At 48.9% G+C, this 24,985-nt stretch overlaps 7 protein-coding genes and 2 non-coding genes across 9 annotated transcripts; 8 read left to right on the forward strand and 1 right to left on the reverse strand.

The window, feature by feature from the left end:
* Positions 1-1,893: 1,893 nt before the first annotated feature.
* FMAN_14644 (uncharacterized protein) lies at positions 1,894-3,782 on the forward strand (the record flags this gene model as incomplete). The annotated part of the gene is made up of 2 exons (XM_041825961.1): positions 1,894-2,823; positions 2,874-3,782. The coding sequence occupies 2 exons, from the start codon at positions 1,894-1,896 to the stop codon at positions 3,780-3,782; spliced, it is 1,839 nt and encodes a 612-aa protein (XP_041691289.1).
* Positions 3,783-4,106: 324 nt separating this feature from the next.
* Positions 4,107-4,222, forward strand: rrna53. Its single transcript, XR_005994046.1, has one exon. It is a non-coding gene; the product is annotated as a ribosomal RNA (ribosomal RNA).
* Positions 4,223-6,006: 1,784 nt separating this feature from the next.
* On the reverse strand, positions 6,007-6,699 carry FMAN_14643 (uncharacterized protein; the record flags this gene model as incomplete). The annotated part of the gene is made up of 1 exon (XM_041825962.1): positions 6,007-6,699. The coding sequence occupies one exon, from the start codon at positions 6,697-6,699 to the stop codon at positions 6,007-6,009; it is 693 nt and encodes a 230-aa protein (XP_041691290.1).
* A 3,917-nt stretch (positions 6,700-10,616) lies between these two features.
* FMAN_14642 (uncharacterized protein) lies at positions 10,617-11,618 on the forward strand (the record flags this gene model as incomplete). Its single annotated transcript, XM_041825963.1, has 1 exon — positions 10,617-11,618. The coding sequence occupies one exon, from the start codon at positions 10,617-10,619 to the stop codon at positions 11,616-11,618; it is 1,002 nt and encodes a 333-aa protein (XP_041691291.1).
* Positions 11,619-12,808: 1,190 nt separating this feature from the next.
* On the forward strand, positions 12,809-13,795 carry FMAN_14641 (uncharacterized protein; the record flags this gene model as incomplete). Its single annotated transcript, XM_041825964.1, has 1 exon — positions 12,809-13,795. The coding sequence occupies one exon, from the start codon at positions 12,809-12,811 to the stop codon at positions 13,793-13,795; it is 987 nt and encodes a 328-aa protein (XP_041691292.1).
* A 6,040-nt stretch (positions 13,796-19,835) lies between these two features.
* FMAN_14640 (related to reductases) lies at positions 19,836-20,954 on the forward strand (the record flags this gene model as incomplete). The annotated part of the gene is made up of 4 exons (XM_041825965.1): positions 19,836-19,914; positions 19,962-20,203; positions 20,248-20,495; positions 20,549-20,954. 4 exons carry the CDS (start codon positions 19,836-19,838, stop codon positions 20,952-20,954), a joined length of 975 nt encoding a protein of 324 aa, XP_041691293.1.
* A 157-nt stretch (positions 20,955-21,111) lies between these two features.
* tRNA lies at positions 21,112-21,183 on the forward strand. The gene has a single exon. It is a non-coding gene; the product is annotated as a tRNA-Gln (tRNA).
* A 1,668-nt stretch (positions 21,184-22,851) lies between these two features.
* Positions 22,852-23,559, forward strand: FMAN_14639 (uncharacterized protein; the record flags this gene model as incomplete). Its single annotated transcript, XM_041825966.1, has 1 exon — positions 22,852-23,559. The coding sequence occupies one exon, from the start codon at positions 22,852-22,854 to the stop codon at positions 23,557-23,559; it is 708 nt and encodes a 235-aa protein (XP_041691294.1).
* A 365-nt stretch (positions 23,560-23,924) lies between these two features.
* On the forward strand, positions 23,925-24,633 carry FMAN_14638 (uncharacterized protein; the record flags this gene model as incomplete). The annotated part of the gene is made up of 2 exons (XM_041825968.1): positions 23,925-24,113; positions 24,178-24,633. The coding sequence occupies 2 exons, from the start codon at positions 23,925-23,927 to the stop codon at positions 24,631-24,633; spliced, it is 645 nt and encodes a 214-aa protein (XP_041691295.1).
* Between the last annotated feature and the right edge of the window lie 352 nt (positions 24,634-24,985).

The raw sequence follows: 24,985 nt of genomic DNA on the forward strand, positions 1-24,985 counted from the left end.
AAGATGAAGGAGAAGTCATTGGGGATGGTCGGGCGGAAGAACAACGTGGCTTATATAGTGCGACAATGACAAATACATTTTTTTGTGTTTAGACCCTTTGTGCAATTTGTTTGTTCAATGAACAAACGTTGTGGCCGAAACCAATGTCTTCTTCCTCCCGAACATGATCAAATTTGCTCAGCCAGGGCAACACGACCCGAGAAGCGACCGGTAGATAATGAATGTGAAGGAAATCACCAAATCAACACCTAGGATTGCCAGACTGAATGGTCGTGAATTCAGTAAGCCATGGTTATTGGAACCACTTAACAGGGATATAAGTCACTTACGCCGGGTGATGTGAATGCTCGCACGGTGTATCTGAGTGATGCTGTGCCTGAGACTGATAAAGATGGCCAAGATGTATGAAAGAGGTCTTGTCAGATGATGAAGCTTCTGAAAGCAATGAGAAAGAATAATATTGGACCTAACTTTCAAGATTCATCGCGGCCCGCGTTAGCAACAGTTAAAGTACTGGAAGCCTCCTTCATCCACAGAAGCAAATCGTCCCTCAGATCCTAAGGTCATGTAAGAAGACTTCGCGAAACAGGGCAACCATGGAAGATAAAGAGCAGAGCAGTATTGCTCCCTTTGTGGATTTGGCAGTTGTTTATAGCAAGGCTTAGGTTGGTGTAGTTTATATTCAGTGCATGGCATGGCTCACCGTCGACAAAACAGGTGTGCCGCTGACAAAAATGCCAACAGCCCTTATTTATAACATAATTCTTCATATAAGGGAGCCCTACCTCTCCACTCCGTCTGTCCCCAATCACACTCAACGCCACCATCACCATCAAGCTCACCATTGAGATAATCAGCAACGTCTTCTCTGATCGACAGGGTGCCTTGACGGACTTGCATCTGATGGATCAAACTGTTGGGTTCTGCGAGGTCCTTAGCTAGGGTAATTCATGGCGCCCAGGCTGGCTTGTTCCATAGTAGAAGGAATGGGACTGGTTGGCTAGTATCACAGGAAACAACTGGACTTCTGAAGTGTTGGACGTGTTGTTGCATTCGCATGATGCACTGGATTATATGGGCAATGAATCGAGTGATGGCTACAAACGAGGCATTAAATACCTGCCCACATATCACAGAGGCCCTATTTGCTCTTGGAGATTTGGCTTCATACACAAACCTTTCGCTACGGCGAAATGCTTAAGTACCTTGCCCACGACTACACCCTTTTGTCCCCTTCTTACCTTGGATCCGCCAGCGTACCACGGCTATGACGACTTCGATTATGCCCTTCGAAATACCATTGTAAAGTAGTTCATTGACACTTAGGCCAAGGGATCGGCAAGTGAAGCTCCAGAGTGAGACGAGGGGGCCAATGACTTCTTGGTTGGTCAAGGGCTGGATGTCTTTCACGTCACTGCCCCAGGTGCGGGAGTTCTGATGCTGAAGTGGTATTGTACTACAAATGAGTTGTTTGTTGGGTTTCAACATCACCAAGTACATTCTCGCGCAAGATCATCACTTTCGTCATCTGATTACACAAAAATGAAACTGAATGATTGGCTCCTCAGATCTCGCCTGGCACTGCGCAACAGCTGCCTTGGCCTGAGGAATCCACTGACAGCCACCAACAGTGCCCTGCAACAGAGAGACAGCGTTTGTTTGCTTTTTGTTTCCACAACAACTCCCGAAGAACAATATCGTCATTTCGCTCAGAACGACCTGTATATATCCGCGCCTCTTTCGCGCACTCTCAAACCATCTAGCGAGCAAGTGCCATGAGCCATCTCTGAAGAGCTGTCTGTCTCTTACGGTTAGGAGTAGGGCTAGAGAAAAAGGTAAAGTCGGCATCAAGTGACTAAACTGACGAGCTCCCAGGACCTGCTTGACCATACCATGCCTCCCAAAAGGTCTGGCAAAGCTCGAAAGCGGCCACAGACTGAGGCAAGCCGCTCGCCTTCCCCCAGCCGTCCCGCAAAGCACCTAAAGCTAGCAGCTTCACCACCTCCAAGCCCCGAAGACAAGAAGACGCGCAAATCAAACAAGCCTGATGAAGGATGTCCCGGTTGGTGGCCTCCCGATTACGCACCCGCCGGCAAACTACTCCCCGCCAACAAAGCCGGCATGCGGAAGGTCATCAAGGCCTTTCAGGATGCCAACCGCGATCCCACCGAGCTGTGGAGTGAGGGAGGTCTGATGGCCCAGCTTGTCCGCCAAGATCCTCTCGGAAGGATCCACCAGCGAATCTTCGACAAGATTGACTTTGAGAATCTGGTGCCCAGGACGCCTTCTCAGACTCAGAGGGAACAGACGCCCAGCAGCGAAAATGGGCCAGCAACAGTCGATAGAGAGGATACCGAACCGACGCCTGAGCCTATTGCAGAGTCAACAATAATCGCCGAGTCATCAGTCCTTGAAGCCACAGAGTCCATTAATAGACAACCTCAGACCACCGACATGGCCAAACCTGTGAGCGCTACCATCGATACCCTACGAAACGGCGATGCACTGGACAGCCAAGATATGACGCGATGTGCGAATCTTTTCCCCCGCCCTTCAGATTGGTACATCTTCCCACCCGGTTCCTCCTTCACAGACGTCGACAAAATCCATGCTCAACATCCCGCCCTGAAAGCCCGACACATCGCATTCTTCGTTTTCAGCCAGGAAGAGGACCAGTGGGCGTTATGTCATCTCGACGTCGGCAAGACAACTCTGGTCCATCACTTGACAAACCATCTCACCAAGATGCCTGCAGAGGAACTTGTAGATTGGCTGAGATCGCAACGAAAGCTCAACATGAAAGGGATGATGTTCGTGAAACAAGTAAGTCGGACACCCAAGTCTTGACGGATTACGATACTCATTCTTTGCAGCCAGGTCCTATTCACATAGACAGTCCCAGTGGCGGGATTTATTCACTTGTCTTTCTGAAATGTCTCATGGCTAAGGAGAGGGTCCCCCGATTCGTCGACATCGCAACCGCCCGTATGAAGTTCATCAAGATGACTGGACCGGCCGATGCAGATGAGAACATGGCTACCAAATACTTGACCTCCGTCCGAGACGTGGGGTTGGGCGAAGACACGATTCTTACTGGGACACCAAAGTATCGAGCTGTCCCCGTTGATCCCCCGCTTCAAGCGTCTTCTTCCAAGTCCAATCCGACAGAGTCTTCAACTCACGAGGCGCAGGAACTTACCATGGCCTCTCCTCGTCTGACTGCAAAGAAGTCAGAGCAGATCGTGCTAATTTCGTCATCCGAGAGCTCCCCAGAATCTATACCCGATGAACCTGAGTTTGGAGAACCTACAGACGATGAGGCAGTGAACACTAAATCTACAGACAACGCACGAGCATCAGAGACCGACACACCACCAAGCAATCCCGATGATCCTCTCACCCTCGTCCAATCTCTCGAAATGAACTTTACCGCTTTTCTCAACCAACGACGCAAGCTTGACGCCTGCGTAAACGCCGAAAAGTCCAGAGCACAGAAGAATGATGAAACGATCGCTGAGCTCAAGAAAGCTCGGCAGGAACTCATCGAAAAGCACGGCAGGGGCACATACGAGTTGAGACGCAAGGTTTCTGAGTTGGAGACACACCTTGAAGCAGCGAAGAGAGCCCTTGAAACGGCGGAGAGGGCGGAGAAGGAGTCTGATGTTAGCCTGGCGGAGCTTGGGGACAAGATTCGGGGTGAAGAGAGATGTAAGGCTAAAGCCGTTGAGAGAATCAAGCAGTGGGAGGCTACGCTGGCCAAGACTGCATTCCAGTCTATGTAAGACAGTACAAGTTATATTGGATGAGTGCTTGGATGAAAGAGGCTTGTCAGACTTTCTTTCCTTTGAACTTGAACAGTTGTATGCAGAGAGCGCGCGACTAACTATGTTTGTAACATCAGCGACTATCGAACGGTTGTCCATGTTTCCTAACGCAAAGGTTTTTAATGCGATCCTCAACGGAAGCAATATTATCCTGTTCAGATTGTCATTGTTTCCTAGATTTGAAGATGTCGACTGCAGTCAATGATGCAGGGTACTGTCTGTCCCTCGCGAAGTCTAATTCATCCTCCATATAACTAGAAATAGATCAACTTCCCACCACATACGACCATAGGTAGTGGAAAATACGGGATCCCGTCTGCTCTCCCATAGTCAAGCCACTAACCGGCAGATCAGTAGTTGGGTCGGTGACGACCAGCGAATCCCTGCTGTTGTATGTTTTTGCCTCTCCTAGCAATGAACATGTCTTTTTTTCCGCCATACGATTCACCTGTTAGATCAAATACATGATCTGTTGTTTCCCACAATCTTCATTTTGGCTCCTTAACCGAGTTTCAGTATGGATCACTCAAGGTTTACATATGGCGGGACCGTATCTGTTGTTCCACGTCCGATTGCTATTGCGAACGCATGGGGCATTGTATCTTAGCTTGAGAAAATACATTGCTGATTCTCAATTCTGGTTACGGTATGCGGGAATGGGAAGGATGGCTGATGGTGGGCTTAGACCTGGGCAAGCATCGTGAGGAGTGTCCTCAAGTTCTTCGTCGACCGCAAGCTCGTAATGAAGCATCAAGATGTCTTCAGCGAACCAGACGGAATCCACAGGGTGTGATACCGTAACATCGAGATGGGAGACGGACGATCCGAGAATTACCCAACGACCTTCTCAGAGATCGCACCTCGTAAGTCAGTCAGAATCCTCAAATGCCAGTCCTAGCAATATGCTGTCGAACTGGCCATGGGGGTAACTGCCGTTCTGATCTCGAACGTAATAAGAATCGGAACCACCAAATCCATGGTCGAGTTCGGGAAAACACTCACAGCACCAGAATGCTTCGCCGTGAGTGACAAGCAAAAGAGCCAGTTGCTCCAAGTTGCTCAAAAGGCTGTTGTTCTTGAGACACCTAGGCCCCTGACAAGACTATGGGTTGCTTTGCCTCTCTGTACATGTTGCGTGGTATGTTTCTACCAATCGTAGATGTGGTCTTTGCTGATTTGGTTAGTTTCACTTCGGGGCAACATTCTGAACCCTTCAGGTGAATACCCCGGCGTCTCAAGTGACCAAGGTTCAGAAAGATTAAGGGTAGCTGAATCTTTACCTCTTGATTCAACCTCCAGCTCTCGTCATGGACCATGGCTTCAAAACCCTCGAAATTGTGCCGCCGAAGACATTCCTCTGACCGAGACATACCTCTCACACTCATGAGTAGCCAGTGTACTTTCACGAAGCAAAGCGGCAGAGACCTTTGCCAGATGGCTTTGTGTTAGATAGAACTCAAGAACGTACTGGACTACTACTAATACATAAACGCAAATGTCTCAGCATGCAATGGCTAGACTCTTTCTTCTCTTCTAACCAAAGCCCTGCTTTCCATAAGCTTTCCTCTCCTACACAGGTGCTCATCTTCAAATCACTACCATGTCTCAATACCATCATGAGACCATGCACCGAAGGCCAAAGCACGCCAGTACAATGCGCACCATGCCAGCCGTGGTTCTTGTTCAAAACCAGTGGTGAATGAGTAACCACCTCACATTCCAGTTCCAATGCCTTCATATCAGTCTTGCCTCAATCAGTGTCAGCTTGCGCAAAACAATATCTGCAACTCTTCGAATGATATCCCTTTTAACGTGCCACAGCACCCTCAAAAAGCCGAAACAACGCTTGCCTGTCCATCATATCCGTCCTACGATAGAATGCATCTTTAAACACCCACGCTGCAAGCCGCCAGCAAAAGTCACGCACAGTATTATGTGCCTTCAGGAGTAACTCCTGCTCTGTTCTCTGGACATACTCCGGCTCTCTATACCTATGCCGACATACAGAGAGCATCGAGTGCCGAGCTGGATAGCCCTCCCGTGTCACGCAATAGAACGCCGCATCCACCCGAAGGCCGCTTCTGAATTTGACCCGATGGGTAACGTAGAGGAACTCGCAGGCGTGGCAGTGCTCACACATTGGTATCGAATGATGTTGTTCCGGGAATGCTGCAGAAATAAGTTAGACATGGCGATGTTGGTGAACTGGAGACTTACCGCAGAGAAACCCGATCTCTTTTTGCTCTGATATCTCTGGGATAGTCCAGACAGGCCTTGCGGATGGAGTGGTGTCTTGATGTCGGATGAGTTCAAAGAATAGTTCGCGATCAATGCATGTGCCGCAAAGCATGTTCACGACGATGCGAATCTCTTCAGCGTAAAATAAAAAGGAATGGGGTATGTTGCTGTTGTCGGGCAGCGGTGGCCAGCGCGGCTGAGGAGGATTCAAGTCAATGCCGTCGATAGACAGTGTGTTTGTAGTAGGGGTAGCTGCAGATCGGAAAGGTTCTGAGGTTGCGACAAAGCTCCGAGATGCTTGCCTTGCATTGTTGATGACCGCTGTCGCAGGGAGTTGAGTGCGAATTGAGGGGGCAGGGGCTCGGGGTCTAGGTCGTTGAGCGTGGCATTGAGTTCGCTCGTTTCGTATCGCAGTAATGCTGGGTAGAGTTGCGGGCTGGGCTTGAGCTGTTGGTGCTGGTTGCGAGGGCTGAAGTGGTGGTGAGGAAGAAATGGTCCGAGGTGATTTTGGTTCATGGAACCGTTTGAGACGTTTCGCTTGCGTTTCTCTTAGAGGGACGTCGGAATCTGAATCCTCCTCATCCTCTTCGACGCAGTCTTCAACGTACGCTTGAAGCGTCCGCTTCCCGGTGTCCATAGTGGGAGGGAGTGAGTGCGAAGCAAAATGAGAAGCAGAGAGTTGGTGGTATCAAATGATGGCACTGGTGAAATGGAGCGGCAAAGCGATGAAGCTGGAAGGTCGAGAAAATCGAGGGAGCGAGAAACAAAGGATGTTAAACATTTCACCTTCTCTTTCGCCCCGTTCTCCAGCAAATGACTTCAGTTGTGCTAATGCAGGTCCCCGACATTGTGTTTTCCAGGCAAACGCTGAGGAGATGAAACTGATGGATGCTGTTTGTAGTGTGTGAGCAGACGACGCAACGGAGATCAGCCGACATACGATGACTGACGCGTCGATTCTGGAAGCGAAATAAGTATGATGAGACTGAGAACTTATCAAAAGATGGCAACTACTGTGTCGGCCTTGTACAATGTAGGAGCACGAGGAACAATGTCCTCGATGTAGAGATGTCGTGTCGTGATTGATGCAGGCAGTCCTGGAGCTATTCGGTGAGAGGCGGGGCTCACTTACGTCAGAACGTAGCCTATTAGCGCATGTAAGTCCACTGTAAATTTAGCCATACTCGGGGCATGGCCTGTTCTGCAGGGGGAGCTGAAAAGCAGCCCATGGCATGGGCTGCACCTCGCCTCGCTCTTGCTCTTTTCTTACTGTCGTATCCTTCACATCCTTCTATTGTCCTAACGCGTGCTCGTATCTATTCGCGCACTGATTCCGCCATCATTTCGAGCATCAGCTCAAACTCCACACTGTCGAATACTGCCTCAACCCTCTCGACGCCTCCTCTGCCGACAAGACAGAAGGATCCGACCGTACTCTTTCAATAGATGCCCATCAGCGAGCTTGATACTACCTACACGATCGAGTACCTCTACGTATGACGACCAGGCGTCCACGCCTATCATCTCCCTGTCGCAAGAACCCGATTGCGAAACCGCGCCAGGATACGCTCGCTCCGACTCGACTCAAAAGACAAGTGCTCCAATCTGCAAATACGTTTCTGATACAAGTATTATATATTTGTCTCATCGTCTACTCTTTCATCTACAACCATGGCCATGCACCTCCGACTTGTTGCCAATCTTATTCTTTATCCACGACTCTGTCTGACCAGTTCGCGGCCTGTTGAGACTTGACGGTACGTGAAGCATAAATCCGACCGATGTGAAAGAAGTCATCGACCATTGGCGATGGAAGAGTTCGGGCCCAGTTCTCGCAGCAACTGGTCATGCTCCCGCTGAATAACCTGCTGCGTCGGCTGTCCATGACCCTTCCGAAGCGCATTGAAGGCTTCTTCTGGTACGATGACAAGAGGGTACCTGGACGGAGTGCATGAGATGAATTGTATACCAGACTTGTGTGATTGCCCCACCGACTCCATATTGAAATGGATCAGATCAGTGCCTGACTGACTGCGGCGTAGTTAGTGAGATCTACGGCCCGAACCTTGTCTTAGGCGTTAAATCTCGAACAAGTCCAAAGTCAAATTCACTAAAAACGACAATTAACATCGCATAGATTTAACCATTTTGAAACTGGGGAGATGAGCGGGAAATGGATTGTCAGCTTGAAGTGGGCAGTCCTAGACTCCCCGACTTTTGGTGGCCTGTTTTGCCAAGTTACTGCTGTGTAACTTGCGAAACCAGCCACAGTGGAGGCACTGGACAGTACCTCCAGCTGTTTAGCAGAGAAGTCTTCACAATCCCCATTTGCTTCGTGTTCGGGCCCGGTCCAGAGCAGAACATCCGTTACGGCGCCAAGGGTCTACGGCGGACCAGCTCTGTTATGTTCGCTGTCGTCAAAGGTACCGCGGTGCCTGTGTCTTTCTCTTGTACAAACACAGGGCCGTGCGAATCGTGACCCACCAGCGCCGAGACCTTGATGCACAAAGACTGTGCCCTTCCAGGTTCCTAGCCTCAATACACGTCACAGTCCTCATTCTGAATCTCTCTATACCAACTCTTGTTGAATACCCTCTTGTGGTTTCTTTGTAAAGCGCTCTTGTGCTACAGATTCATCAAATTGACCTGTGCTAGTGTTCTTTCGGTTGGGGTTACAGTGGTCTTGGCCTAAAGCATCTGGGTCATTGGCCAAAACCGAATCCTTGTCAATGAAGTTGGACATCTTAAGATCCGTCTTAAGATGCAACCAGTCTTCATGAGTCTATTGATCGATCACCGTGATGCACAAGACATTTCAGTTGCCATTTCTTTACTTTCTCTTTTGAATTGACACGCGACGCATGATATCCGTCCAATCCACCCGATTTCTTTCCTATATCGACAAAATGCAAGGTACAGGCAAGCAAGAGAATGACCAATGTCGTTCATTCAATCACCTCGCGAGCCTGTCAGCGGCTCAGCACCTAGCTCAGTGTCGGGGGCCACATAACCCGCTAAACTAAGGAGCAATTTCCTCCTCTTCATCGCTCTGTTCGCGTCCACGAGTGTGCGGTTGTTTGCCCTCTACCGGCGATGTGGGTCACGCGCCATAAATCTCAACATAAACATTGTGCTCCATCTTAATCATGCCGGGTTGCGAAGTGAGAGTAGAAAAAGAGAAAACCTCGTCAGTTAATTAATGAGAGGCCCAGTCTCACTTGGAAGGGTTCACGTTCACAGACGCAAGGTTAAGTCGCGACCAGACGTCCTCTTTGCTTTTCGGTGCTGCTAGAGCGTCGCCTGCTCTAACTAAATTTCCATGTACCACCTCAGTCTAGGGTAGTCCAAAGGAATGGGTCAAACTCCTCACAACAACTACGCGATTGCAAGCAGCGACGGTATCTAAATCCCAACACAATTCTTCCGCGCCACTACTGGAAGCATCGGCGTTGAAGCTACGCAGCCAGGAGATGCTGGCTCCGATTTGGCCCGGTGCTACTTCTGCGATCATTGTGCCAGATCAAGCATGCCCCGTTGTGACGAAATTGCAACTGTCCTACACCTCATTTGCTAGTGCCTTCAACTTTTTAGCAAAAGCTGGCGCTGTAGAAGTATGAATGGCAGCTTCAAGCCTAGCCACAAAAGCCATTGCAGGGGATGTACGGAGTACTCCGTAGTGTTTCGTAAGAACCTGAATTGAAGCCACGTCATAGGGGACCATGTGCTCAGACCTCCGGACAGAACAAAGACACCAGACACTTTTGCAGTCCAGACGCGATATCACAGCTTACAATCCGATCTTAAGTCACAGGTTTTAAATTTAGCCGTAGGGGTTCCCTCGGTACCAAACATATTTAGATAATGGGCTACTAAAGGTTAAATGCATCACCTCACCAACTTTGTGCAACCAAGCACAACGTGAACCAGTTCTTTCAGAGGACGCCGATTATCTCTCAGTCAAGCGAAGTTTCTGTTGTTCCTTGTCTCTCTTTAGCTTACTGGTCATAATATGTCGACTAATAAAAGCACAGTTTTGGTCTTCTCCTGTCTAACAACTGCTAGCATCATGTTCGGACCATGCAAGTGGCTTGAGCTACTCCACATGGTCCCCTACCTTGTTCTTCAATGTCATGATGCAGAATTCTGGAAGCCTGAGCTTTTCTTTGCCAAGCTTTCAACTGGCCAATAATCTCCTTCAAGTATGTAAGTACATACGTAGACGCGGATGAACGGGGTTTCAAGATCTGGTGGTTCTTTGTGATATCTGCTGCAAGCATGATAGACACCAGTCTCCTTCTTTGTCGATGGATGCATGTCCAGCCCGAGCATGATGTTTATACTACCATTAACCATGGGGTTGAAGAGTGGTTATGATATATGATATGTCTGTAGTGAAAGAATAAAACTACTGTTAAAGCCCATTAGTATACCTCTAGCCATTTCTTCCCTCATTTCTTCAACGCTTCTGAATTGGACTTGGATGCAAGCAACAGCCTTAATTAAACGAACAATTCACTGAACTATTTCCATCATCTCCGCCGTCAGTCATACGATATGCCTCCTGTTACACGACTGCAAGAAGCGACCATGTTACAGTCGTTCCCTCCACTTGCACTTCCTCCTCCCCCACCTCAGCCAACCTTCACCTGCTTCAAAAACATGCCGCCTGAGCTAAGAAGGATGGTATGGGATGTGACCCTCCCAGACCCTCAGGTCTACTGTCTCAAGCCTTCCCGTAAGCAGAACGACAAATGGCTTCGAATCAAAGCACCTCCGCTCCCAGTTGCTCTCATGGTCAGCAAAGAATCACGAACCCAAGCCCAGCTCCGGCTCAAACGTTACACCATCTCAACAAACCCACTGGAGCCTTCCGATACCCAGCCATATGGATACTTCAATCCCAGAACCGATGTCTTGCATTTGCCCTTCTGGAGCAGTCAGCGCAGGTTGGGCAGATTCCCTTTTGAGAAATTTTCTTTTCATCTCGACGTCACCCAGTCTGGGCGTATCACTACGATAATCATGCCGAACCTTGATGTTCGCCTAAAGTATGCAGAGAAGTCCCCCGACATCTTCATGGTAATGCAGGATGAAATGAATGGGTTCAAAAGGCACAAATCTTGCAACACATGGATCCCTGTTGGGATGCCAGTCATCCATCGGCCTTGGAGCAACGCTTTTCTCCAGGGTCTGCTTGATCACCGTCGCTTCCACGAGGGCATTAAGAGCTGGTCCCCAGCCGTATCGGCCATGCTATCGGAAACCCGCAAGGGCTATCCCACTGCAACCATCACTGCCATGCCGCTTGCCTGTGCATGCCCAGGCGTCGCCGGCAGAATGGTCGCCAAGGTCGACATGGCAATCCGAGAGCACCAGCGAAAGACGAGAAAGGAGGAGAAAAAGGCGCAGAGAGCGAAGACCATAAAAGACAGACGGGAGAGAGCGGCTCTCAAGAGGTCATTGGCGAGACAGGAGAGACAAGAAGCGGCCAAGGCCAGTGGAGAGAAGATCAGTCTCCGCACGAGACAGGCAAGACGCTTTCATGTCAGTGACTAACCAGCCAGTTCATGTCTCCCTCCGAATTATCACAAGCTGAGAACGACCCATGGGCCAGAGGAACACAAACGGAAGAGGCAGACAGCGAGTCTTTGGAACGGAAAATGAATCATAAGGTGGGTGCCAAGGTTGTCGGGCAAGAGAATGGGAAAAGGCTATTTTGAAAAGAATCTCATATGTTCTGGGAGTATTTGGATAGAAAGAAAATGCAAAACTATAGACATGGGTTTCATTAGTACAATAAAACTAGTATTGAGCATATTATGAATGTCATGACTGGGCTTCCGGAGGCGAAATCCAGAGGCAGACACGGAGCAGTCGGTTTCCAGTTACGGCTCCACCCCGACAGCTGAAATCCGAGGTTGATTGGTGTAGATGAGGCGGTGGTGTTGGTCAACGCGAGTCCCTGGAGTCGCTCACTAACGAGGACGATTTAGCGGATCACTCCACTGCAGTTGCGCTGTGTAATGATTAGCGCATTTTTGCATTGAATGTGAACATTAGCTAGAAGTGTTATTTGCCGCTGAGACCTGTGGCTGAGAGCTTAATCCGGCCGAGAGAAGATAGATCAATTGAAGATCACCAGAGCACAAAATTCTTCCTAAGTGTGACCTGTTTTAGTACTTAATTTCTCAAGTTGTGTTTATTGTGATATAGTCTAGCTCTCATGGCGTATGTCGACTGTTTCTGTTGTATCGTAGCAGATCAAAGCCAGTGCCACGTAAGACTCCTGTCTTATCCCAAGGCTGTTCCTCAGCCTCGTCGGACCAACGTTCTTCCGAACGCAGGTTACTCCACCCTCGCCAATTCACGCTCCTCTCACAACCAGCTTCATGTTCAATCATCCTCCTCTTCACCCTCTTCGAAATGTCGCCTCCACGCCAAAACGTCCCTCCCATCATCCCGCGCTCAGTAACACTCCTCGAGGGAACCCCAAGCATCGCGCTACACCCGTTATAAAATTCCGGATTATACCCACTGAGAGCGAGAGTCCTCTCTGTGGAATAACCGGGGCGTGTAGAGGGCGACCTGGACTCGGAATCTCGCAGTTCTACTGGAGTTCCGGGGCGACCTGGCAGTTCTACTGGAGGTCCTGGGCGCCCGCCAGCGAGGCTCGGTATATCTCTCGTGGTTGCGTTATTGGATGTGCTGTGCAGGTAAGTCTTGATTTCGTCTACTAACCTTGCGCTATGGCATGTATCGCCATCAACGAAACAACAGCTGTCGTCGAGTGGCAGTGGGAGGGTGTCACGCGCAACTTAGCGACCGCCGATCCCGATCACGACGCGATACGATTTACATTGCGACTCGACCGCGAGAGTCAATCCGGCGCGCACTTCGAAATCAGCATTCCCTTCAGGTTCAAGGACAAGCCGGCTGGGGCAGGCGTATGCCTCCGGATAAATCCCTTCTTTATCAAGTCCTTCGCTTTTTCCGACGTGCCGAACCCGCCCGATGCCGTAAAACCCATATTCGATGCGACTACGTCCCTCGACTTCGCCCTGGATAACAGAATCACCGTTCTTATTCCTAGCGATGTTGAAGAGCCGGTTGTAGCAGCTCGTGCGCGATCGGGCAAGGTCCTCGACTTGATACACGAGCTCTCTTGTATCACCTCCCTGCGTATCTACATTCAACAGTCTCTGCTCTCGCCCGATGAGCTCAAGACCATCAGCGAGGCTGTGGAACAACGTCAAATCAAACCCTCCTCCGATCCAGACTATGACGTCTCACGAATGTTCAGCGGCACCGGCGCAAAAGTCACAACAATTCCTCCCCCCAAACCCCCGTCTTACAAGAAAGCAACGAGAAGTCAAGCTCTCCCGAACGCTCCGTCCAATCGCAAACGGCCCCGACAAGACAGCCACCCCGAATTCTTCAACCAGTTCTGGGATAAGCTCCAGAAGCTGGAATCCAAGGTTGACGACCTGCAAGCCGACAACGCCAAGCTAAGAGCCGATAACGCTCAGCTCAAAGACAAGGTCGAACGCCTGGAGAAGAAGTGCGAAGGGCTAGAACCGGTAGATGCGGAGGAGGCTGTGATAATAGAAATAAGAGATGATATCAGCTCGCTGGATCATAGAGTCAAATGCATCGAAGACGCGAGGGATGAAGATTTAGAGGACATAAAGGAAGGCGTATTTGACGAGTTGGCGAAGCGTCTGACCGGAGGATGAATGGTGATTCTCTTACGGTATGTTCTTGGTTTTGAGTTATGAGACAATTTACTGATGGGTGTAGATTTATGAGATATGAGCGACGACACCGTCAGACCTGATGAGTGCGACGACGAGACGAACCGCATATATTCGACCAATGTCCACTCCAACACAATGCATTTGCAGTTGCAACCGAAGAATAATCAGCCCTCGAGGTTACGAATTGAAGTTCAACACATGCAAGCGGAGCAACTCGATCATGTCTCCGCAGGCTGTCTCCCTTGATCATCTACAGTTGGATGCCGCCGCAGTGCGGTTGCTGCCGCCTTATCCATGTCGAAGAATACGGAAGACCTTACTGTTGTAGCCAGTAAGTGTATGATGTTCCTATCAGTTGCAACAGCGCTGATTTCGGTAATTACACCAACGGCTGGGCATACACAACGCCCCAGAGGCACCGCTTCCTCCCATCCTTACGACTTTCACCTCGACGATACGCCCTCCTTCCAACCAAGTCGACCGCTCCTCTCTCTCTGGCTACTCAGCCCTGCCGTACGTCGCGCACCTCGAGACGCAGAAACATGGAGAGAAGAAGGAGCCAAAGAGAATTTCCGTGGGCAAGGTGGATCGAGCCTAGTCGCATCTCTCTACGAGTGGTATCTCGGCTATGCGATATGCTACCACGGAGAAAGAAGTCGATGGCACCATGGTGCAAGTTAGTTCCGTACTCAATATAACTCGGATCTAGAGCGCGATGGCTGTTTCAGTGGAAACTAGCTGTCGGTCGAAGGGTCCCGACACTTCTCACTGCCGTTCAAGTAACTATGGCTTTTGTTTGAAGCCTGAGCGTCAAAGTCTGTAGAGTCAATAGTGTTGCCCGACCTCAGCGACGGTGTTTGAGAAACCATGTTATTGATGTGAGTTCCAGTGATTTCTCGGCCACGAAAGAGATAGAATGTCTGCTGCAATACTGATAAATCATGCCCAAGCTAGCACTTCCGTGCTGTCGAGTTTCCCCTCATCGTCAGGAGTAGCATTTTTCGTTACATCTTGGGAGCCTTGCGCATCAATCCTCCTCTGCCAAGCATGCACTTATCCATCCCTTTTGTTCTTTTAGTGCAGTCCTGGAGGTGCTGCGTTCCTTTGCAACTCATTCAGTTCGGCCTGGTCTTGTTTAAACCATTTGATCATGGTGGGGCGTCTTCGTGTGTTCCCCTGTACTGCCCGCCAATGTTTTGAGCTATACCCTGTATTCCCCCCCAGTTACTATCGCTGGGTCCGCTAAATGACCTGCCCTGGGATGCCCCAAGGTCGCCCCCAAGGTGCACAAGCGTCAAACCAACTCTTGCGTTGACTCTTCAATCAAGTTTGACGCATCAGCTTGATTCAACAGGATCGCCAAATGTGCCACGATATTATAACTTGCGCCCGGCGTCAACGCGCCTTTTCTCTCGTTCCAAAGCCAGTGGCCGACACAGCCAGCCTGCACTTGTTAACAGCCTACGCCTTCTCAAGCGCGATTCAACACGGTGATTCGTCCTCCTTATGGAGAAGCACTCTCGTTATAGCGCACGCGAAACTGCTGCTTGCCCCTGAAGTAGCCCCGTAGCCAGCTCGCTAGCGACGTTATATCCCGTTTTGCTTTTTACAAGAGACAATGACAGATACACAAGACTTGGTCGGCACTGGCTATCGGCTGATTGCCGATTGGGATGTCGGTGACAACGCCCAGAAGCACAAGAACTCTCACCCTCTCGGCAACATGGCCAGTCCGCCCCTCTCCATGCAAGATCCTCCACCTGGCCTACGACTCTAGACCGCCGGAAACCCCGACCATTCTATTACCAGTTGTTTCTTGCGAACAGTCAACGTCTCTTATTGCCAGTAGCAGATTTCTTGCAAGAAGCAGATCCTTCCCATCAGTCAATGCTCCTTGCCAGCATCCGAGATTCCCATTAGCAGCCAGAACCTTTACCCTCTCGCCAATATGATACGCATTCCCCCGATGTTCATTTCTTCCAAGCAGAAGATCGCGATGGCTAATGTAGATGCCGTCAAGGGCCTACTTTTCTCCTCCAGAAGAGCAGCAAAATGACCTTGTTGATATGGATTCCCCTGAGTGATTAGCCCTTGGTATTTCGGGAAACACTTGTCAACTTCCATGTGCATCATCAAGCTGATCACGCATTGATCTTTTCCAATCCTGGGGCCATTTGTACGCGCAGATTAACACACATGGACCATTTCAAGCAAATGTCCCACCGCCATTGACTCGCCATACGTGCCATTGAACTGTATAGCCAAGAGAGGCACATTACCGTTGTAAGGTAAGGTTTCTGGTTTATAGGGTACTTCATCGGCAGAAGGTTCCTTGTGCCCTTGGCAATAAAGCAGAGCCCTTGATATCCGAGATCATTCTCTCTAAACCGATTTACAGGGAGAAGAGAAGCGTGTAGCTACCTCTTGACGCTTTAGCCCCACATAGTTGTGGGTGTTGTCCTCGCACATGCTGAATATCTTGCGCTGACTGTCCGACGGACGAGGAGGTTGATCAGCACAGGCAGAGAGGAAACTGGGCATCGCCTATCCGCGGTAGTCGAGCAAAAGGAGGTACGACGTCGTCAACGAGAGCTAACGTAGGACGCCCCGTAGCTCTACTCCAAGGCCGTGGCGTGCTGGTATTTTGCTAAAGTCACACACAAGGTGCTGGTTCCAGAGATTTGAGTGACAATGCCATTGCTCGCTGCGGTGAGGAAGACTGTTTGTGGATGAGAAACACCGATTTGAAGACGGACATGAAGGCTAATGTCGATCAAGGAGCGGTATATATGCACCTTCTATTCCTCTCCCGTCTCCGGGCTGAAAGTGTTTCCGACCATGCTCCGACAGAAGCAATCATGTTCTTCCCTTTTGCGGCCTCTTGGCTCATGAAGACGTCTCAAGCTCGATAATACACAACCATCTATGTGCATAATGGGTCCTGTTTTGCAGACTCAGCAGTCATTGGGCTTTCACTAGACGGTTTTTCGGGCATCCCTAGGACAACATTGTTGAGAGGGCCTTCGTTGATGAATAGGCGGGCTAGCCCGTCTATGAACTCTTCCACCCTGAGTCACCGTAGTCCTGCGCAGCCTACGCCAACTGCCGCGGTAACATCCTACAAAGCTGTGGTTTGTGCTTCAAACGTGTGGATCTCGTCTTCGAGACCCGTCATGTAAATTTGCATACCTAGACATACATAATCTATTGGGTCGAGTGAAGGGCCAAAGCCATCTTACACCGTTCTGGCCAAGACGGCCTAGACACTGAGTACGTTTGGTGAAGTCACAAGCGACGAGGTAAAGCTGGAGTTGGCGGCTGTCGCGGTTCTGTTGAAATTTGGCAGAGTCGACGCAGCCCGCTTACTGTTCCCCTGCTTGTTGCAAGCACGCCATAACTGATCACTGGGTACATTGTTCGAATCAGTCAAGTGGTTTCCAATACAGCGTGGAGTAGAAGTCTATTTTACCAAGGGCGGACACGAAGGTGTTTGGACGAGAAAGATTGTTGAAAGAGTAGTCCATCAGATCCAAGGTATCACACCTACAGGTATCAAAAGTTAATTGCAAGAGTAAACATAATATTGTTTGCGGTCTTCTGTAGAGGTTGCCGAAAGTTGTTTGCTACAGAACTGCAACATGGCGTATGGCCGCAGAGATGTACCTTTAAACCATCCTCCAGACTTTCAGAAGCCGGGCACCAATCCCCCGTAAAGAACATGGACTTTGCTCCTGAATGGAAATTGTTTCGCCGATATATGCGTGTGGTTTAGCTGCATCGGTGACACATAGCTTCTTGACCTCCCCTGTAATTAATGAAATCATCCTAAGGCTCGTTTTCAAGATTCGCCGTATACTTCCAATACCAGGAGACAGTAAAAGGTCTTGCGGTGATTGGATACTGAGTCCGTAGAAGGTGAAGTCATTGGAGACTAAGGTAGTATGAGAGTTAGGAAATTTCTAGCTGACTCGTGATAGCATTTGCATGAACCATTGCATGCTCAGCTCTGCTCTGCAGAGGGAAAGGCCTGTACCTTACAAAAGCCCACTTGTCAGGGCCTGGTGTGTGACTCCTGGTGACAAGAACTACAGAGTGCAGGCAAATGTGCCTGTTTGTAGAGGCCCTTTGGAGAGAGTGGCTTGAAATAACATGTGAAGGGATAGATGGCTTGAGCTCCATCTAGAAGCCTCTGTCAAAGTGTCAAAGACTTTTCTTTGAGTAGATTACTACTGTTCACATATGCTTTGATGTAATTTAATCACTGGGTATTTCGTTACACTTTTGTGACGTGATTCAAACAAAGTGATGACTTGTTCACTTACAGAGGAACAGAACATAATGTCCGTGAACAACAAACAATCGTACCAGCCTATAAATTCACACCATCTCGAATGAGTTGTGGTTTTATTTACCATCAAACATCGACAACTCGCCCACCTCAACAGCTTTTTACACGACCGAAACAAGTTTTCCCGATTAGTCTCAACAATCAACAAGCATGTGCACCGTACCCTTTATTATCTGGACTTGTCCCCATTGCGGCAAGAAATTCGGCCCCGAATCCGGTCCGCCCCTCCAGTGCAGAGACGCCGAGACGGGAAAGAACTGCCAAAAGAGAAACCAGCAGCCGATGTCTGGGCCAAAGGCATGCGATGATCACAAACATCTCCCAATCAAAGAGAAGGAGTGGGACGAGCGTATCTGATAGTATGCAGTGGACCGTGATAGCAAAGGGTTCACTGAAGCAGATAGTTCAGTGAAAATTCACGCATGCTTTGGTCTGTTATCATCAATCACCATTAGAATAGAAGCATTATTCCTCCGCCAAAGTCTGTCCCAAATAGCTGATCATTGAATTGACTGAGACTATACAAAGCCCCAAGATCTAGTTGCCCGATTCACTGACGTGTAGCCTGAAGTGTATTCTTGCCGAACAGTGAAACTTACCGAATGCCCTACCCCAGGCCAAGTGATTAAGGGAGCTGCAGCGCTACGGACTGGCCTCGCCTATAGATACAGTTCCCGTGGCCCTGTCGTGAAATAGCAAACATTCCTCCTCGTGCTCAGTCAGCAAGATCCAAGATCCAAGAACTTTCGTGTCATAATGTGCACAGTCACCCAGAACATAAATAAATGCCGCCTCTGCCCAAAGGAGCGTAATCTAGATTTGGGGAGAACAGTTCAGTGCGACAAAGTGAAGGGTAAACAGAAGTGCCTTGGGGTTATCGTAAATAGAATCTATCATGACTGGATATGCGAGACTTGCTTAACACAAAAAGCAGCGAAAAAGAAATCTTAAGGCTGCTTGTGTATATAGTGAGCAGTCCCTGGAAGCAATAGCCAATAAACTATCCTTCTTTTGAATGGGCTTGGGTGCAACGGCTGGATTTCCGTGAGCCAGTGGCAATATCCGGTTTTGGGTGCTGCACCTGCATTCCGGCTGACAATGCGTGTGCCTTGTAGGGCTGCATGATAGTGTCAGATCCAAATCGTGCCCATGAAGTATTATCGAAATGAACGTGCGTTGATGCAGAAATGAGCCAAGTAAGGGACTTCATGCGGCTGGGTCGTCGGTCAGACTCCAAGGTCCTGGGACCCTCATCAGCCAATCTTGATGGAACCTAGCCATGCTTATCAGCCAGCATGGTATATTTGAGGGTCTATAGCAAAAGACCCATCTCGGATGAAACAAGAGCCTTTCCTGCTAATCCAATCAATGCTGCAAAAGTTGACTCTGGTAATTGCATTGGCCTCTGCGCCGTAAGCTAGGCCTTCAGCCCTTCAACGCAGCCCCACCATGGACATGTCCGCGGACGAGCCCGTTGTATCAGACAGCTCCACCTCCGATTGGCTGCACTGCCTCGTGGATTTCTTGGTATAAGATGAGAGAAATGCGACAACAGAATTCGAAACTATCAGACCAGCTTCAACAACCCGAAAAGCCCAGTCCTCGAACATAACAGAAACTCACCTTTCAATACCTCTTCCAGATTGTCTGCACATTTACACCGAAATCATGATGAACTGCCACAAAGAACCCGAGTTCCAAATCCGCGACATCCCCAGTCTTCGGGGGTACATCGCCATCGTTACAGGCGGTAAGTCATCAACTTAACACTTACAGAGCTCTCCACTGACTATTCAGGCAACTCTGGTATTGGCTATGAAACAACACTTCAACTCGCCCTCAAGGGCGCTAGAGTTTACATCGCCAGCCGCTCAAGTGAACGTGTCAACAAGGCCATCTCTGATATGCGACAAAACAGTCCCGACTTAGACCTTCACTTCCTCAAGCTAGACCTCCAGGACCTCCAGAGCATCAAAGATACCGCTGCTGATTTCATGAGCCGCGAAAATCGCCTTGATCTACTCATCAATAACGCTGGCGTAGGTGCATCCTAAAACCTTACAATAAAGCTAACGTAATCCAGATCATGGCCAGTCCCTGGCAATTGACAAAGGACGGCTTTGAAGTCCAATGGCAGACTTGCTTCCTCTCCCATCACGCCCTCACCATGTCACTGATGCCTCTCCTCGTCGCCGCCGCTCAGACCAGTGGTCGCATGGACCGTGTGAGAATCGTCAATGTTGCTAGCGACATGGCCTTCAGGATGGGACCAGAAGCCATTAATTATCAGGACCCTAATCTCACTGATGTCACCGGGCAACTAGCGCCATGGTAAGCCATTCAACTCAGGACAAACTTCAATCCAGCTTGTTAATCTACATCAGGAGGAGATACGGCCACTGCAAGCAAGCCAGCATCATTGCCGTGAAGGCCATTACAGAACGCTACCAGCCTCTCGGTGTTACAGCCTACTCCCTTCATCCAGGTCTTATCAAGTCCGGTCTGCAGTCTCACTCGAACAACATCTTCGGAGCCATGACACGTGTCGCCATGAAAGTCGGCCCAACGTCTACGCCACTCGAAGGATCGATGAACTCTCTATTCTGTGCTACAACTCCGCAAGCCTACGAGCACGCTGGCAGATATTATGTGCCTGTTCAGAAGCTAGATGATAAGGCTAATAAGTGGTTGGATGATCCTCAGGCTGTCGGTAAGCTTTGGGACTTGGCGACCAAGCAATTGAAGGAGCATGGGTTCGTCTTTGAGGACTTGCCTCGATATTATGCATAGCTTGGTAGTTTCACGGTGTTGGAACTGCAGTAAATATTTATAGAATAGTTTACAGAAACACTTCTATACAGATGATTTTGAGACTTTTTTTTGAGCTACTGTCACTGAAGCAGATCTGAATACTAATGGCAGGGTAAGTAAATCAAGATCACAACACGGTTTCGTGGTCTAACGGTTATGACTGCGGATTCTGATTCCGCCAGCGAGGGTTCGACTCCCTCCGAGACCTTTGTTTTGCACTTTCAGTAAACTACTACAAGTGATATTTATTTTTCATTTTTAATGCAAGGTTCTCAAATCTCTGTCCTTTTGTCAGTAGTTAATTCTTAGCTAATTGGCATATGTCCCTAAGCAAGAAGTGCAAGCCTTAATAATCTAGAAGTTTATTTAGTTAACATGTTTAATATCCTGTAAGATATAGAGTAGATCTAAGTCATTGTCTATATTGGCTGTTCCCTTCTTTCACGCACTAGACTCTGTTGTAGCCAATATTAACTCTTAATGATTAAGTCACTAAAATGTTTCTTAACACTCGTCACACTTTGTTCAGTGGAAATGCTTAATACTTTCGCCAATACGTAATGTTGTGACCTATCGGGCCTTCCTCTGTTAACTTTATTGTTTACCCTTCTTATTGCTCTACGTTGGCTTTCAAGGCGGCGCCATGTCTTCCAATCTCGTCTTTACTACTTTTGCTCCAGTTATCCTGCTATAGATACTTTACTTACAAACATTAGTTCAATTGACATCCCAACCCTACTACTAAAACATAGAGTTCAGTCTCCTCGCTTGCGAGGCCGCAGTCATCGCCTTGACTGACCCCATCTTGCCCGGTAGGGTTCTCAACTGCTGCTATGAGACATGATGGCTGGGCACACAGAACACTCCAATACAGCTAACCAGTCACTTCTACATGGATGGCAGCTAGCAAATCAGATGCCGGCATCGAAGCTGCTAAAATAAGTGACAGCGTCACCCCGATGAAGACGCTCAAAACTCACAAGAGCTGGCCATTACCCCACAACGAGCGCAACCCACCCAGACCAGGTTTGGCCGGCCTGTCCAGGCACGTTAATGAGACGAAGGCTCGAAACGCCGCTCCATCGGATGCGTGAGCGCCCCGAGTTGAGAACTGTAAAGGAAATGGGCCTCGTCGAGCCGAGGAGAAGTGTCACCCCAGCTGGAATCTGTTGCTGAGGGGAAATATTCACTGCATGGAGGCTGGAGAGTTCGATAGCTCAAAATGAAAAATGGGCGAGATGAAGAGTATCGATGGCGAACTGAGTCAGAGTCAACCGAGCATATCAGTGAATGCTCTCTGATGAAGTCAAGCAGTATGCCTACTGATACTTTGGACTCGTTGTACAAGTTGATTTGTGAACCCCGATCCGCCAGATGTATTTCGCATCACCGATAGAATACTTTGGTCTGTAATCAGTTCTGCCCGTTACTTGGGATGGCCCTGAACACCTATTAATTCAATATTCCTCTCCTCTCAATGGGACTCTTGCATGGTGTATTTATCAGCTAGCTGTCCTGCTTATGGAGGATGAGTAATACGTTTCGGACGAACTGGTGCCCCTGGTTACGCCGGAAATTCCTGATTCGACAAACCAGCGACTGCCTGTGATCTACAACTTAACCGAACATCTATATGCACTATTAGAAGCCCGCGTTACTACAAGCTCCGACCGAAGAGATGCTTAAGTCCGATCATACATACCGCCACCCCATAATTTGTCCATGTAAGCGACCAGCGATCACGTAAAAGCTTTGACACGGCGGGCGGATGACCGTCGGTACACTTCAATAAGTCACCACGTCTCTTATATTTAAGAACATCGTGCCCCAAGCTGTTGGGTGCCGAGATCAGATCCACGACGACAGCAATCCCGCCATGCCTTCGCAACAAACCTTCCAGCGTCATGAGATCCAATCAGCTGGCAATGCTGTAGCTGAAACCATTCTTGACAGACACAGTACTCGTGCATTTTGCACCGGTCAAGAAGTTCCGATGTCCGTTATTGAGGATTGCTTCAGTGTCGCCCAGCATGCTCCATCTTCGACTAACATCCAGCCTTGGAGAGTTACTGTCGCATCTGGTGAGCCGCTGAAGCGACTGTCAGCTGCATTAGTTGCTGCATTTGAGAATAAGGAAGAGCTCAAACTTGATGCTATTCCCGAGACATTCAACCACCACCGCTCAGAACTGGGCCATCATGTCTATGGACCAAATGGATACAACATTGCTCGCGAAGATACAGAGGCGATGACCAAAACTCTCATTGACAACTTCAATTTCTACAACGCGCGAGTAGTGGCTGTTATTTCTATCGGCAAAGCCCTGAACAAAGGGGACGTTCTGTCAGTGGGTATCTATCTGCAAACACTTCTTTTACTGTTGACGGAGAAGGGATTGGGCACGCAAGTGTCTGCTGCGCCAACTGGATACCCGGACATCATCAAGAGAGAGCTGGGTATTGATGAGAACTTGGATCTACTTTGCACGGTTGGGATTGGATTTGAGAATAAGTCACAGCATATTAATTCGCTGAAGATGCCGAGGGATGACTGGAAACAGAGTGTCAGATTTGTGATGGAATAGCGGAGGCCTGTAGGGTTCAGTTAGCGGTATTATGCTTGTTTCTAAGCGCTTTCAGCAGTAAACGGCCCGGGCTAGCCCCTGTTTGGTGTTGACCACGGCCTGGTCTCCCTGATACATTCATTCTTTGAGCCACGCGGAAAATATATCTTGACAAATCACCTCGCTCATGCTAATCTTCTTGGTTCGAGGCAGAAGTTCTTGGCACCGACCGGTGTGTTGACATAAACTTCTCTAGTGCTGACGTCAGAAACATTTGGCATTTTGACGATGGTCATAGCGCGAGAGAGCTAAACACATAACAGCCCCGCATCTTGACCTGCAGCAGGAGACAAACTTGGCTCTGCAGGTCACTCAAAAGGTTCCAGATGGACAACTCGTGTGAGATGCCTCAAGGGAAGGAGGTCTCCAGCAGCCAAGTCAACGATGACTTGCCGACTGCTAAGGTACTCGAGATCGCCGATGGAATTGAGGTTCTTGATGGCAAAGGAGAGAAGCATACCTTCAAGAGCATCTACAGCGGACCTGAAGTACCCCGTCGAGTTCTTGTTGTCTTTGTTCGCCATTTCTTTTGTTGTGTATGGTCCCTACCCCTCGCCTAGACCTAGCTAACACCATCAGTCATGCGTGAGCTACACCAGCTTTCTTGCCAAAAACGCGACCCCAGAAAAGCTGCAAGAGATCAACACAGAAATCGTGATAATAGGTCATGGGGATCCAAGAACAGTTGACATGTATCGCATAGATACGGGCTGCGAATTTCCCATCTATACTGATCCATCTGAAGAGCTTTACAAAACACTCGGCATGATTCGGACATGGGAAGAAGGACCTCCGAACAAGTACATCCCTATCTCGCCTTTTCAGAATGCTTGGCTGTCCATGAAGAATGCGTTTTGGAAGTTACTGGAGGGATATCCTGTGTGGAACTGGGGAACCACGAATCAACAGGGCGGAGAGTTCTTGTTTGTTGGGGAGGGGGATGATAAGCAGGTGACGTGGTGTCATCGGATGAGAAATTCGAGAGACCATACGGATACTGATGAGATTTTGGAGGTATTGGGGCTCAACAAGTGAGGAAGAGTTGACACTTTATGTACAAGAGAGGGCCCGGGATACCATGATCGATAATTTTCAAGCCGAAGCAAGTGTAGTGCTTTTTATCGAATCTATAGGCTGCTCCTTTGTCTTTTAGTACTGGTAGCTTGAGGGTATGAATCATGAATTCTTGATGGTGATTCCGAAGGGCATCCTTACAGGCATTTCAATTTTAGCGGATGTTCAGACACTGAACAGACGGAAATGGGCCTTGCCCTTTCTTGATGGGTCCAAAAATTTATTTTATGCATTTGAAAGAAATTATCTAAACTGTTTGACTAAAACACTTTCGCTCAAAAACATCACAAGCGTGCTAAGCAGAACACCACCT

The sequence above is a fragment of the Fusarium mangiferae genome (genome assembly GCF_900044065.1).
Source record: "Fusarium mangiferae strain MRC7560 genome assembly, contig: FMAN_scaffold026, whole genome shotgun sequence".
In the NCBI taxonomy this organism is placed as follows: Eukaryota; Fungi; Ascomycota; class Sordariomycetes; order Hypocreales; family Nectriaceae; genus Fusarium; species Fusarium mangiferae.